The sequence below is a fragment of the Canis lupus genome, chromosome 15 (assembly GCF_003254725.2).
Source record: "Canis lupus dingo isolate Sandy chromosome 15, ASM325472v2, whole genome shotgun sequence".
NCBI classification, from domain to species: Eukaryota; Metazoa; Chordata; class Mammalia; order Carnivora; family Canidae; genus Canis; species Canis lupus.
The window spans coordinates 2268965-2282906 of record NC_064257.1 but is presented as its reverse complement, the minus strand read 5'-3'; the positions used below and the strand labels follow the sequence as shown (position 1 = coordinate 2282906).

At 60.1% G+C, this 13942-nt stretch overlaps 1 protein-coding gene across 5 annotated transcripts in view; it reads left to right on the top strand.

Annotated features, from left to right (window-relative positions):
- KCNQ4 (potassium voltage-gated channel subfamily Q member 4) overlaps positions 1 to 13942 on the top strand; it is a 52665-nt gene that overhangs the window by 26103 nt on the left and 12620 nt on the right. For 4 of the 5 annotated variants that reach the window (XM_025419748.3, XM_035699003.2, XM_035699002.2 and 1 more), the window contains 8 exons: positions 3747 to 3837; positions 4485 to 4611; positions 4810 to 4985; positions 5483 to 5608; positions 5992 to 6102; positions 6300 to 6395; positions 8987 to 9075; positions 10743 to 10904. In XM_025419748.3, the coding sequence (XP_025275533.1) occupies positions 3747 to 3837; positions 4485 to 4611; positions 4810 to 4985; positions 5483 to 5608; positions 5992 to 6102; positions 6300 to 6395; positions 8987 to 9075; positions 10743 to 10904 (978 nt within the window). The remainder of the gene's footprint in view (positions 1 to 3746; positions 3838 to 4484; positions 4612 to 4809; positions 4986 to 5482; positions 5609 to 5991; positions 6103 to 6299; positions 6396 to 8986; positions 9076 to 10742; positions 10905 to 13942) is intronic. The other variant, XM_035698999.2, reaches the window with a different exon arrangement.

The following is a 13942-nucleotide window of genomic DNA, read 5'->3' as shown; positions in this document are numbered from 1 at the left end:
AAACAAAAAAGATGTTCTCTATCAGATTTAACGTATCTGTTCCACTGTATTGAGCATCTGGAAACCCCCATCCAGGGTGTGAAGGCAGGGGAGGTGAAGCTCTGGGGCTTTTTAAAAAAATATTTTATTCATTTACTCATGAGAGACACACAGAGAGAGGCAGAGACACAGGCAGAGGGAGAAGCAGAGGGAGAAGCAGGCTCCCTGCGGGGAGCCCGATGTGGGACTCGATCTCGGGACCCCAGGATCCCACCCTGGGCTGAAAGCAGACACTCAGCCGCTGAGCCACCCGGGCGGCCCGTTCTGGGGCTTTTTAAACAGTGTCTACCATGTGGAGCTGGTCAAAGTCAGAGACCTGCCTTCTCGTCCCTTCTCAGGAAGGATGCTGGGGAGTCCAACAGGCCAGGGAGGGACGTTTTTGGAGCTTTTGGAGCCTTCTCAGTGGGTACCAACTGGGGGCTTTGATGACATGGTGTTTTAATATTTGTTTCATGTGAATGTCTGCTATTCATGTACTCAGTTTATGAAAAATAAATAAAGCAGAGCAAGGAGAGAGAGAGAGAGTGGGGATAGGGCCATTGTTTTGGAGAGAGGGGGTGGTTGGGGAAGGCCTCTCCAAGGAAGTGATGTTTGGACAGAGACCTGGATGAGTAAGGGAAAAATAAATAGGCATAGGAAGCAGCAGAGCAAGTGCAAAGCCTGGAGGTGGAAATAAGTTTGGTGCTCCAGAATGGCATGAGGTCAGGATGGTTGGTGCGTAGTGATGGAGGGGATGGGGAGAGGGGGTCAAGTCTGCGAGGTGTGGTGGGGGCCAGAGCTCTCAGGGCCTTCCGGCCCACACTGAGGAGGTTAACCTTCGCTCTCCAAATGTGATGGGACGTCAGGGAGAGTTTTGAGGAGAGTGATTTCCAGCTTTGCGTTGTCAGGAAGGTCACCCTGGCTACTATGAAGAGAGTGGGTCACAGTTGGGCCAGAGTGGAGGCGGGGAGGCCAGCCAGAGGTGAGATGGTGGCGGCTTAGTCAGGGTGGTGAGCTGTGGTCTGTCCAGGGACTTATTCTGAAGGGAGAGCCAAGAGAAAATTGCTAAAGGCCAGGAAGTGGAGGGTGAGTGAAAGGAAAAATCAGAGGCAACTCTTAGGTATTTGGCCCGAGCCCTTGGGTGGCAGCTGGTGCCATTAATGGAGATAGGGAGACAGGAGGGGAACAAGATTTGAGGGCAAATCAAGTTTGGTTTTGAACATGTTGGGTTTGAGAGGCCACCAGACATCTGAGAAAGAGAAGCTGAGTAGACAGCTGGACATGTGAGCCGGACTCTGGGAGAGGCCGTCACACCCTGACACCTGCGAAATGGCAAAGCTCTTGTGGTAAAGGGGTGGGGGCAGGACTGAAGGCAGCTGTGTCTCTGTCTGTATATTTAAGGAAATGCAGTTTTAAATTCCTATTTGTTATTACTTCTGTTTATTTATTTTTAAAGATTGTATTTATTTATTTGAGAGAAGGTGTGTGTGAGCAGAGGGGGAGGGAGAGAATCTCAAGCAGACTCCCCGCCCAGCTCAGGGGAGACCCCATTGGGCTCGATCCCAGGACCCTGAGATCAGGACCTGAGCCAAAACCAAGAGTCAAGTGTTCAACCAATGGGGCCACTCAGGCGCCCCCACCCTTGTTTATTCTAAAAAATACAAGGAAGTGCAGAGAAGCAACAAAGCAGAACAGAAGCCAAATCCCTCTTAATTTTGCCACCCGGAGATAAGCCCTGCTGACTCTTGGTAGGAATATAAAAAATATATATATTTTTAAAAATTGGGATCACATTGCCCTTCAGATGTGATAATCTGCTTTTTTAATTTAACCCGTTGGGATGTGTCCATTTTATCGACGTGTAACTGTTGACCTGGAAGGCACAGTGTGGTGAAAGATGCGTTTCCGAAAGCTCCAGCAGGAAGCTCCTAGTGCGGCCCCCTTACCTGAGGATCCAGGGTCAGCTGAGCACTGGGGCCACCGAAGGATTGCTGTTCAGGGCTGGGGTGAAAGTCTATCAGATTCAGAGGCAGCCCTTCCCGGGGGAGGGGGCTGGATGAGCCGACCTCAGAGAGGGACCCGGGCCTGTAGGAGTCCCCATCCCAGGGGGATGTGGATGCTGCATTTTCTGTGGTTAATTCTTGAACATGAGGAGCTGGGGCTCCCCCTACCTCCCCGTGCCTTCTGTTTTGCTGACTCAGCTCTTGCCTGGAACTGGCCAAGGAGGCCTCCCCCTCGCTCATTCATTCAAAACCCTTTACGACATCCACCACCTACCCTCTCTCCAAGTAGCCTGGGAGCCCGGCCCAAGGAGGGTGTAGGTCCTTTCCGCGTCTGTCCTCCCATCAGCTCCCCTGTACAGAGGTGGAGACCAGCTCACAGAAGGGAGGTGACTGTACGAGCTGGACCAGGACCTGAACCCAAGCCTCTCTGCCCCTGGGCCCCTGAAACAGGAACACAAATGAAGCCATGTAGAGAGTGACTAGGGCCATAGACACACAAGCGAGCACCGGGCAGGGGTGGGAAGGGGAAGAGGGAAGGGGGTGCGGAGGGCCTCCCCGGGGGCTCCCCAGAGCAGAGGGGTAGTAGAGTCTCCGCAGGCCCTGGAGGTGGGCTGTTTCCGGCAAAATGCTGCATCAGCAGCCTTCCCAGGTGGGGAGACTCTGGGAGCATCTGGGGGAGGCTGTGGGTCAGTCCACAAGGGAGGTGTTTGCAGAGAAGCCTGTTCCCTCCAGAGCCTCTCCCAGGGCACATGCATGTCCAGCGCATCCCCCTCCCAAAGAGGGGCGCTTCTGGGATTCCGACCAGGTCCCTTCCCCTGTAGCTTGTGCCCCTCAGCCTGGCCTGTGTTGCGTATTCACACACTGTCCGAGGCCGCCAGCCTCTCCCCTCGTGCCCTTTCCCCCTCTTCCCATCCCTTGGGAAGGAGGGAACCTTGGCTGTAATCTTGCCTCTGTCTTGGACACACTGAGTGACCTTGGATGAGTCCCTTTCCCTGTCTGGGCCTCAGTTTCCTCATATGTGCAGCTGGGGTGGAGGGAAGGGCTGGATGAGCTGGGTTATAAAGTTCTTTCCATTTCTAAATATCTCTTTCTGGGCTTCCCACTGCCTCAGGGGAGCCACGGACCATGAGGCCTGACTCCCCTCCCCAGACCTCGTCCCACTCTGCATACTTCCCCCCTTCCCTGGCCTCCCTAGTCTCCTTTCCTTTCATAGTTGTTTCCTTCTTTAATTCCTTGAGAGCCCACGAAGGCAGAGGCAACTGTCCCCAGATGAAGCGACGTTCCTGCCACCTCGGAGTTCACAGGGAGCAGGGACCTCTCTCTTAGCTGCTGAACTTCCCGGGCCCCTCGGCTGACCTCGGGGGTACTTCTCTTAAAACAGTCTTAAAACCGAGCCAAGGCCTGAGGGCCCCTCTTGTGAGTGGCTGAGCCTGCAGGTGCTTCGTGACTGTTCCCACCGGCAGCCCGGACAGCCCCGCCACCCACCTCTGGGTGACCACCCTGGGAGCCGCAGGCCGCAGCCGGAGCCCCTGAGGGGGCAGTGGGCATGTGGGGGGCTCTGCCCCTGGGGGTCCAGCACAGAACCGCAGCTCCGGGGAACCCTGATTTGGATTCTGCTTTCCAGACAGTTTTTCCCAAATAACGCTTCCCTCCACCCGCACCTGGGCAGCCCCCTGGCCGTCCTGTCCAGGCCGCGGTCTGACCCTCTCCGCGCTGCTGTTGCAGATTTCTGCTGGTCTTCAGCTGCCTGGTGCTGTCCGTGCTGTCCACGATCCAGGAGCACCAGGAACTTGCCAACGAATGTCTCCTCATCTTGGTGAGTGCCCGAGGCCGGGCCTGAGCCAGGCTGTGGGCTCAGGGTGGAGGCGCACAGAGGCTTCTCACCCTGCGGCTCAGAGAGGGGCTTGCCGCGCTGTGCTCCCTGGGTGCATGGCTGCCCCTCTCTGGACTTCATGTCCTGCTTTAGAACGGATGTTGAGGGACCTCTTGGCACTGAGCCAGGGCTGATGTTGGGCCCAGGAAGAGGTGGATAAGCCTCACTCCTTTTCGGGGCCCAAAGGGTCAACTCAACCCTTGGTTTGGTGGTTGTTTTGTTTTTTTCTTTCCTCTCCAAATAGAAGCACCTTGGAAGTGGACAGCCGACAGACAGCCACTCTTATGTCACCCAGGGTTGGTGGGTTGGCAGGGCTACTGAGTCTGGGATAGCTGGGAGGGGGAGGGCTGGGTGAAGGGCAGAAATCCCCAGACAGCTTGTGGACAGGGAGTGGAAGGCAGTCTGGGGAGGGGCCACGTGCCTTCTGGAATCCTCCTCAGGTCCAGCCAGGTGTAGGAACATCCAGGAGAGGTGGCCCAAGGAAATCCTGGTCCTCCTAACCCAAGGACTGGGGGCTGGGCCAGTGCTGTGAGCCCCGGGCCCTTGCTCCTGGAGCGGGGAGACCAGAACTCAGGCCCCTGGTCCCACAGGAATTCGTGATGATCGTGGTGTTTGGCCTGGAGTACATCATCCGCGTCTGGTCAGCGGGATGCTGCTGCCGCTACCGAGGATGGCAGGGCCGCTTCCGCTTTGCCAGAAAGCCCTTCTGTGTCATCGGTGATAAGACCTGGGCACCCGCGCCTGCCCCCTGCCCCCGAGCCCCAGGGTTGACACCCTGCCCCAGACCCCAGCTCCAGCTAGAGATTCCACCCCCCCATCCCCTTGCCACTACCCCCCCAGCCCGTGGCCCCAAGACTCCCCCCCACACACCTTGGGTCCCGGCCGGCTGTGACCTCGCCTTCTGTGACCCTGCAGACTTCATCGTGTTCGTGGCCTCGGTGGCTGTCATCGCCGCGGGCACGCAGGGCAACATCTTCGCCACGTCTGCGCTGCGCAGCATGCGCTTCCTGCAGATCCTGCGCATGGTGCGCATGGACCGGCGCGGGGGCACCTGGAAGCTGCTGGGTTCGGTGGTCTATGCGCACAGCAAGGTGCGCCTGCGGGCCGAGGGGGCCGAGGGCGAGGCCAGGGACCCTGCGGCAGCCAGGTCACAGGGGACGGTCTCTGGGGGCCCCGGCTGGGTGTTGGTCAGGAGGCGAGGCCTGCCGGGCAGGGCTTGGAAGCTTCTGGGTTCGGTGGCTCTGTGCACAGTAAAGTGGGGAGCTGGGGCGGAGTCTGTGGGGGGTGTGGGGTGCTGGGGGGCAGTGGGTCTGGGGACTGAGATCAAGGCCAGGGTGGGGGCTGGGGGGCGGGAAGGTGGGAAGGCGGGGGAGGGTCCCCTTGCAGGGAGGAGCAGGGAAAGGAAGGCAGGGAGAGCCATCTCTGAGCAACTCGGAGTCGTGGGGGATCTTTGTCTCCCCCCAGAGCACCTCTCAAAGGCCGCTGTGGGGACCCCCCAGCTGCCCAGAGCTGCCAGCTGGGCGCCGTGTTACCCCCCTCCTCGTACCCCTCCCCCCTGGCCTCCTAATGCCCCCTGCTGCCCTCGCAGGAGCTGATCACCGCCTGGTACATCGGGTTCCTGGTGCTCATCTTCGCCTCCTTCCTGGTCTACCTGGCCGAGAAGGACGCCAACTCCGACTTCTCCTCCTACGCCGACTCGCTCTGGTGGGGGACGGTACGTGAGGGTCCGTGCAGGGCCGCCCTTCTTCCCCAGACCCTCCCCTGCGTCACCACTGGGACTCTGACTCTGGGTTGAGGGAGCCTGCACCTGTCCTCTCAGTGGGGGCTGCCCCCTCCAGGTTCTGTTGGCCCCCAACCTGCCCCAGTAGACCTGCCTGTGCTCCATCTAGTTCCCCACACCAAGCCCCTGCCACCTTAGCCCTGACCAGCCAGGGGACAGGGAAGGGGAGAGATCTGCCTATGCCCCCAGCCAGCCCCTGTGGACCACCGCAGGGCACCCCTCATGGCCAGGCTCCCACCTGCCTGTGCCCCAGCAAGCTCTTGTGGGTGGCTCTGAGGGTCCAACCAGCTCTGAGGGTAAACTCTTTGTGTCCCCAGATCACACTGACGACCATTGGCTATGGTGACAAGACACCGCACACATGGCTGGGCAGGGTCCTGGCCGCCGGCTTTGCCTTACTAGGCATCTCCTTCTTTGCCTTGCCTGCTGTGAGTCCCCCTGCACTTAGGGTCCCCCAGCCTGGGGGAGAGGGCCCTGGGGGCAGAGTTGGGGAACCCAACTCTGTCCTGCATTTGCACAGGTGGGGGAGGTGACAGCGGGGGGGATGGGGCTGGGATGGAGACCTTCTGGGCCTTTTGCTGTACCCCCCCCACCACCTTTTTCCCAACCACCCCTATTCCCCTAGGGCATCCTTGGCTCTGGCTTTGCCCTGAAGGTGCAGGAGCAGCACCGTCAGAAGCACTTCGAGAAGAGGAGGATGCCTGCAGCCAACCTCATCCAGGTACGAGTGGCTCGGGAAGCCCCTGAAATGAACTGGTGGGTCACCTCTCTGTGCTGACCTGGGTGTCCCACTTTCGTGATTGTGTCTCCACTTTGAAGCTTTTCTGAGGTCACGTGCCAAGTCCGGGCTAGAGCTGAGATGCTAAGTGGGACTGTCAGAAACTTCCCTTGTGCCCCATGCACCGGTTCAGGCCTCGTCAGAGCTGCCCCACTGTCCCGCTCTAGCCCCTACCCTACGTGGCCTGCAGTCCTCTTGTCCTCTTGTCCCCACAGTCACCCGAAGGCTGTGCAGTCGTCAGTGGGCCTGCGCTGCTCCCAGCACCGGTTCGTTGCACCAGCACTCACACGAATGAATGTTGTGACTATAGGCTGAGACAACCGCCTTAAAAGAAAGCATAGTTCTCTGCAGAGCATTTCACAGGGTTCTGGCCTGATGTGACCTTGAAGGGGAACTCAGGGATGATGACCCTAGAAAATTAACCCTTGCATTGCAAGCTGGAGGACCGGTAGGAGTCCACTAGGGGAAGAGGTGAAGTAAAGGAACTGCATGTGCAAAGGCCCGGTGGTAGAAAGGAGCATGGTGTGTTTGGTGAACTGGAAGGCAGCTAGCGAGGCTGGAAAAGCTCCAAGAAGGGTATATAGAGGAAGGAGGAGTTGGGTAAGTGGGTGAGGCCCAGGCCTGAAGGGCCACAGGGAGGAGCTTAACATTTTCCTAAGAGTGATGAGGAGCCACGGACAGTATGAAACGGCAGGAATGGGCCACAGGATCAGATTTGCATTTTGAAAGGAGGTGAGTGGGTTGGAGAGTGCCCCGGGTGTGCAGGGGGAGATGATAAGGGGCTCTGGCAACGTGTGGGCAAGACGGGCTGGCGGACTGGCCCCCGTGGGAAGGAGGGAGCAGATTCTGTATATTTAGGAAGTGAAATTCGTGGCCTCAGCAGTGGGGTGGGGAGGTGTGTGGCGGGGGACTTCTAGGTTTCTAGCTCTCCCAACTGGATGATCTACCCTCCCCACTAGAGGGGGACCAGGCTTGGGGCATGAGGCACATGAGTTTGGCCAGAGCAGGGAGAGCCTGAGGGCCTGAGCCCTGGGGGGCAGCATGGAGGAAGCAGCTGCACATACGGGTCTGCAGCTAAGAGGAGTGGGATGTGCTGAGCAGGCAGGGGTGGAGAGTAATGGGGTCAGGGCCAGGATGAGCTGGCCCGGGATGGAGAGCAGGGGTGGAGAAGATGGTCCCCAACGAACTTCGAGGAACCTCAGCATTTGGTGACTGGGGGGAGCAGGGCTGGGCTAGTCAGGGAGGCAGAGGAGGAGCCGCCAGAGGTGGGGGAAGAGAACCAGCAAAGCAGGAGTGCGTGGCCTCAGTTTCCCCCACCGCGCTGAGGCATGCTGATAGGCCGGAGTGGGGAGGGAGGCAGGGGCTCCGGGGCTTTGGGACTCTGTGACTCAGCCCTGGGCTTCCCTCTAGCTGGGGTGCGAGGGGGAGCAGGGCCTACTGGAAGTAGTTCAGGGGATACAGCCCCCTCGGCCTGCCCCCGGCGCCCGCCCTCGTGCTCCCCCATCCAGGCCTGACTCGACCCCCCCTTATCTTTCCGCCCCAGGGTGGAACCCCCTCCGCGTCCCTGCTATCTGCAGCCGCCAGCCCAGCCTTTCCTTCTCAGCGTCCCCTGGGGCACAATGGCTGTGGTCCCCTGGGGCCTGGCCTTCCAAGGGCCATCGTGAGGGCAGGCGGCTGGCACTGTCCAGGCCAAGAGACAGCTGGCATTGTGGGGCCCATAATTAATGCGACAGCTCTGGCAGCTGCTCCCTGGCTCAAGCCAGGGGCCGAGGCAAGCAGGACGTAAAAATACCCCTGTGCTAGGAGGGTGCCTGGCCAGTGAGCTCAGCAGTGGGCAGTGCCTTCGGGGCAAAGAGGTGCCCACAGCGGGGAGGCATCCGGGTCTCAGTTAGGCTCTGTCCATGCCTCCCTGCCCTCCCTAATCACCCCACTCCCAGCCCCTCCTTGGCTCCTCTTCTTACCCGGAGGGAGAAGGACAGTCCTTCCTCTTGTCCAGCCCTCATCCCTCCTGCTGCAGAGACAATCCTGCAAGTCCCCGCATGCTGAGGGGTGGGTAGGCCACGCTCTGTCCTCCCCTCCTCAAACCCCATGGGCAGTGCCAGGCAGCTGGGAAAACACAGGGTGGATTTATTAGGAGCAATAATAATTCACCTAGCCAGTATTGGTCCCAAGCACCTACCGCGTGCTGGGGGTACAGCGGGGACCAAGACACAGCTTAGAGTCCAGAGGGCGGGAAAGACTCATCAAATACACAGGGAATAGCTGCTCCCTGGCTGTGGCCACGGGAGGGAATGGGAGTGTGGACGGGGGAGCCTGGTGTCGGGTGCCTTCTGTGTGCCGGGCACCGTGCTTGGCACTTGGTAGACATTGGCCCTTTTAATCCTCGTAGCAGGCTGTGGGGCCTGCAGCCTCTGGCTCTGGGTCCCCTCCGGCAGACCCGAGGACTGGCTCCTTTGAGGGCAGAGGGCTAGCGAGGGGCGAGAGGCTTCGCTGATGCCTTGTCCCCCCTCCCCTTCCTTCCCTCCTCCGACCAGGCCGCGTGGCGCCTGTACTCCACCGACACGAGCCGGGCCTACCTGACGGCCACCTGGTACTACTATGACAGTATCCTGCCATCGTTCAGGTAGGCCCTGCTGCAGGGGGACAGGGTGGGGGTGGGAGGGGGCTGCTGGCCATGCCCCTTGAGGACGGGGGGGGGGGGTGGGGGGGGTGGGGGGGGTGGGGGCTGGGACTCAGAGCTGGAGGGTGGGAATGGGGCCTGGCTCTGCAAATCCCGTGTAATGCAGAGCCTGGAGCGTCCTCTCCCGTCCTGCTCTGCCCCGGGAAGGTGGTGGACACTGGGTACAGGGTGTGTGTGGGGGTTTGCTGCCCCTCAGGGCGGTGACACAACAGCTATCTCCCCTCCGTCCCAGGTGAGGGAGGGGTTAGCCCCTGCTACCTGGCATGCGGCAGCTGCGCAGAGGAAGTGTGTGCTATGGGCAGGAGCGTGTGTGCCAGAGGTCGGCGCCGGGCCCACCCCAGCGCCCCTGTGTGTGAGCCTGCTCCTGCTTTTCCTGGCCCTTGTGCCCAGAAGCGGGTTCACCCCCCTGGCCCGGGTCGGCAGAAGGCTGCCCCTTATTAGTGACAGTCATCCCTGGGGCCTGTGCCTGGTCCTTGGGCAGGAGTGAAGACCAGAGAGTGCGGCTCAGTCCCCAGGGCAGGCGGGCATCAAGGGAGACTGGGCGAGGCTGGGCAAGGGCTGCTGCGCTCAGTGCTTCTCCCGGGTGGGGGGTGAGGTGGGGGGGGCCTGTTCCTCATTAGTTCTCCAAGAGCAGCTGATTCATGATCCCACTCACCCCTACGCCTGGCTCCCCTTCCCTGCTCCCTCCGGGCTCCAGGGGCTTCCTAGGGGAGGCTTCAGAGGCTTCTTAGGGGAGCCTAGGAGAGAAGGGGTGGGGGAGGGGGCTCCCAGAATCATACTGGGTCCCTCCCTCGTTGCCACTTGGCAGAGGCAAGCTCCCATCTCAGAGATAGGGGTTGGTGGTTGGTCTAGAAGGAGCCCCCCCTTCCAGGGGCAGCTCTAAGGACTCAAGGCCTTAGGGAGCGGGACAGGAGCTGGTTTGTTAGGAATGGGGTGTTTGATTGGGAGAGAGGGAGGGAAGATCTGGGGTAGTCCCGGGGCCTCTGGTAGGAGGGATGGAACTTGGTTTAGAGATTCTAGGTCCGCGGGCCTTCTGCTCCTGGGAGCTCACTGTCACACCCCTGTGATGGGCAGGCAGGGGGCAGGTACCCTCCTTCGGTTATGGAAGCGGGACACAGCCTGGAGAGTTAGGAAGGAGCTGGGCCCAAATCTAGTCTCCAGGAACCAGGGGCAGGGGTGGATGCTGGAGGAGTGGGGGGCTGGGCTAGCTACCCCATCAAGTCTCTCTCCTAAAATCCAGTCAGATGAGGAGAGTGAGGATTTCAGGGCTGCCGCTGGCTTCCCGGGAGGCATAGCTCCATGAGCGGAAGTAGGCTACATTCAAGCTCCCGCTTGCCGCCTTCCCAGGGTGCCCTCAAGTTGTGCCCAACCTGCACAACCATACTCGGCAGCCCTGAGGATTTCCCAGGAACTGAGTGCAGAAAGGGAGGGAGGAAGGTTAGTCTTTCCCACCAGCCACCCCCCCACCCTGCCTGTTCTGACTTGGGGTGTTTGCTGAGCCCCTCTAGAGGCAGAGCCTGGAAGGATCTGAGCTCCAGAGCTCGGTGCCCACCAGGCGAGTGGGGGGGTGCCAGGGCCCTGCCTGCCGCTGATGGCGCCCTCTCCTGCAGAGAGCTGGCCCTCTTGTTTGAGCACGTGCAACGGGCCCGCAATGGGGGCCTACGGCCCCTGGAGGTGCGGCGGGCGCCGGTACCCGATGGAGCGCCCTCCCGTTACCCGCCCGTTGCCACCTGCCACCGGCCGGGCAGCGCCTCCTTCTGCCCTGGGGAAAGGTAGGGGCCCCCCGGGGCCGCCACCTCCTCTTGCTTCTCTTCCTCCTCTTCCATTCTTTGTCTCACCCTCTCTCAGACCTGCCTGTGGCCACCATGTGGGTGTCTGGGCCTGTTCTGGGGACTCCCAGGCCTTGTCACGGGGCCGGGGCATTTGTCGTCGGATGGCCTGACAGGTACAGACTGAGAGCCTCTCTGGAGAGGCCAGGCTGGACTCACCTGCTTGTCACCTGGGGCTCTAAGGGTCTGAGCGGGGGAGATGTCCACACCGTCCTCTCCCGGCACCTCCTCCATTCATTCCATTTGTCCTCTTTCTTTCTGTTTCCACGTCCCCTCACTCTTCCATCCCTGCACCCCCATCCCTCCCGGGCAGCTGGAGAGAGGAGGAGGCCGCTGGCCACAGGTGCTTACGGCTCAGGTAATCGTGGGCCCCATTCTGGGGCGCAAGGGCAGGGAACCCCCTCCCCCAGCATGTTCCTCTAGAAGGGGCTCGCCACCTTGCCTCTAGGGAACGAGGTGCCAGCTGGAGACAGAGATCCGTGACTAAGAACCGCTGTAGGACCTACGTAAACTCAGCCAATGACTAATGCTCTTGTCTCGTGCAACCCTTGTCTACAGTTTGGCTAATCCCAGAGGGTCCTCTTGGGATTCTCCCACAATGCCTTTCTTCCTCACTGAGGGACATTTTGCTGCTCCTAACAGTCTCTTTCCCCTTGGCCTGTCTCTCCTGGAGCTTTTGCATCTTGAAAGAAGAACCAAGAAAGAACAATGCTTACCCCTACGTACATGTTCAAACTAGTGGAATTTCAGGCAATTTTGGAGAAGGGCAGCTCTCTAGCTCACAGGATGGGGGAGCGGCTGCTCCTGTAGAGGGTTCAATCCCCCCTCATTCCCCTGCCCTGCCCCCTCCCCATCTCTTTGCTCTGTTTCATCCTCACACATCATCCCTGATCAGCCAGGTGGGTGTCTGGGCCTTGAGCCTCAGGTGTGATTCTGAGCCCTGGGCCCAGAGCAAGGGAGGGGAGAGGCCAGCCACTCAGCCATCAGGAGGCCCGCGTGGTGGAAGCTGGCCTCTGCCACCTGATGCTGTGTGTCCTTGAGAAAGTCATCATGTCACTCTGGGCCTCTGGGTCCTAGGCAGCAATGTGTAGGCGGCTCAGGGGCTCTGGGGTCTCCAGGCTCAAAGGCCTGTGGGGGAGAGGGGGAGGGGTCGGTGCAGAGGATGCCGGGAGCAGCACTTCTTCCCTGTTCTCAGTGAGGGCATCTCTGACCAGGGGCCCAACAGGGAGCAGAAAGCAGCAGGAGACTGGGAGACGGAAGGCCCCTCCAGATCAGGGGCTAGAGGGAGGGAGGCATGACTGGCCAGGCCTGGCTGGGAACTCTCCGGCAGAGAGTGCATGGCACCTCTCCCACCCACAACTGCTGTGGGGCTCTGGGTCCCCCTAAGTCTAGGGCCAGATGACTGCTGAGGGCTTGGCATTCACTAACCCCCAGCCTTGCTTCCGTCTGCCCTGGACTGTCTGTGTGGCTGGGGCTCCTGGTGAGGGTGGTGGAGTGTCCCTTCTTCCCCAGGCACTGCAGGAGGTCGAGCTGTGACTTCTAGGACATCAGTCCCCAGGCTCAGGCCAAATGGCCATATCCTTAACTCTTGGCTATCTGGGCCCTATGGGGTGGGTGCTCCAGACAGGACCCCCCCCCCCGCCCGACGCACACACCCACATACATATCTACACTTCTGCTGGTTGTGGTGCTTGTGGAAGGACCCAGAACTACAAGAAGCAGGACTACCTGGGGGATGGCATTGCCAGGGCCAGCACCTCCTCTCTTTGAGGTTTTTCCATGAGGCACTAAGACGCTGTTTCTCAAGGCATGGTCCACTGACTTCCTGCATCAGCATCTGTGGGGCATTGCGTTAAAAAATGCAGATCCCTGGACCTCTCCCCAGGGCCACAGGAGGAGACTCTCTGGAGAAGAGGCACAGAACTCTGCATATTCAACTTGCTCCCCAGGAGATCCTTATGCAAACCCTGAGAATCTCTGCATTCTGGGGATGCGGGCTGGAGGAGGATTTGGGTGGGGGTTCTTCTCTCCCACCAGCCACAGGAAGCCAGCCCCATCCTGGCAGCTCCCCACGCTCCACCCACCTGCCCCCTTCCCACTAACCTCTGTGTCTTGTTCTCAACTTCCAGCCAGATGTTTAGTAATAAACGGAGTTTCTTTCGGATCCACGCCAGCTGGAGACCGAGGTACCCCCTCGCCTGCTCCTCCTGTCCCCACTCCTCCTTGCCCCACCCAGTTCGGGGGCTGGAGAGGGGGACAGGATAGGCCAAGGCCAAGGTGCATGTGCCTGCAGCCTGCCGTCTGCCTTGGGGCCCTGAGGAGGCTCTTACCTTCCTGGGGATGCCTCTGCCGGGTCGGAGGGCATGGGCCTGGTGCCCACTCTGCCAGGAGGGACATCTGTAGGAGATTTGGGATGAGTTCTGGCTCTGCCGCTGACCCGCTGTGCGATCTTGGTCAAATTGCTTCCCTTCTCTGGACCTGTGGAACTAGGAACGGGCAGATTGAACTAGAGGCTCTCTGAGGGTCCTTCCCACTCTGACTTGCCACGTGTTGGGTTTAGCTTCCTGGCTTCCCGCTACCCCCTCCCCACCCCCCGGGGACCGAGCAGATGCCTGAAGGAGCTGGGATTGGCACCTCTTTCGCTAACGCTAGAGCCCAGCTCTTAGAGCCGCATCACCACTACATGCCTTAGTACCTGCCCTGTGCCCGGCCCCGCACGAGGGACGTAGCAGTGCATAAAAGACAGTGCCTGCAGAGTTGCAGAGAGCAGTTGCTGTTCTGTGTGATGAATGCAACAAATGAGGAAGCAGAGGGGCTACGGAGCCAGGGTCAGGCACTTCACCTAGAGGAGCCCCCAAAAGGAGTGGACGTGAGGGAGGGCCTGCCAGGCCAAGGAAGCAGCGTGCACCAAGGCGAGGAGGTGAGAGCACAGCTGTGGAAAGGGAGCAGGCAACCCAGTGTGGCCAGATCTGAGAGTGCGG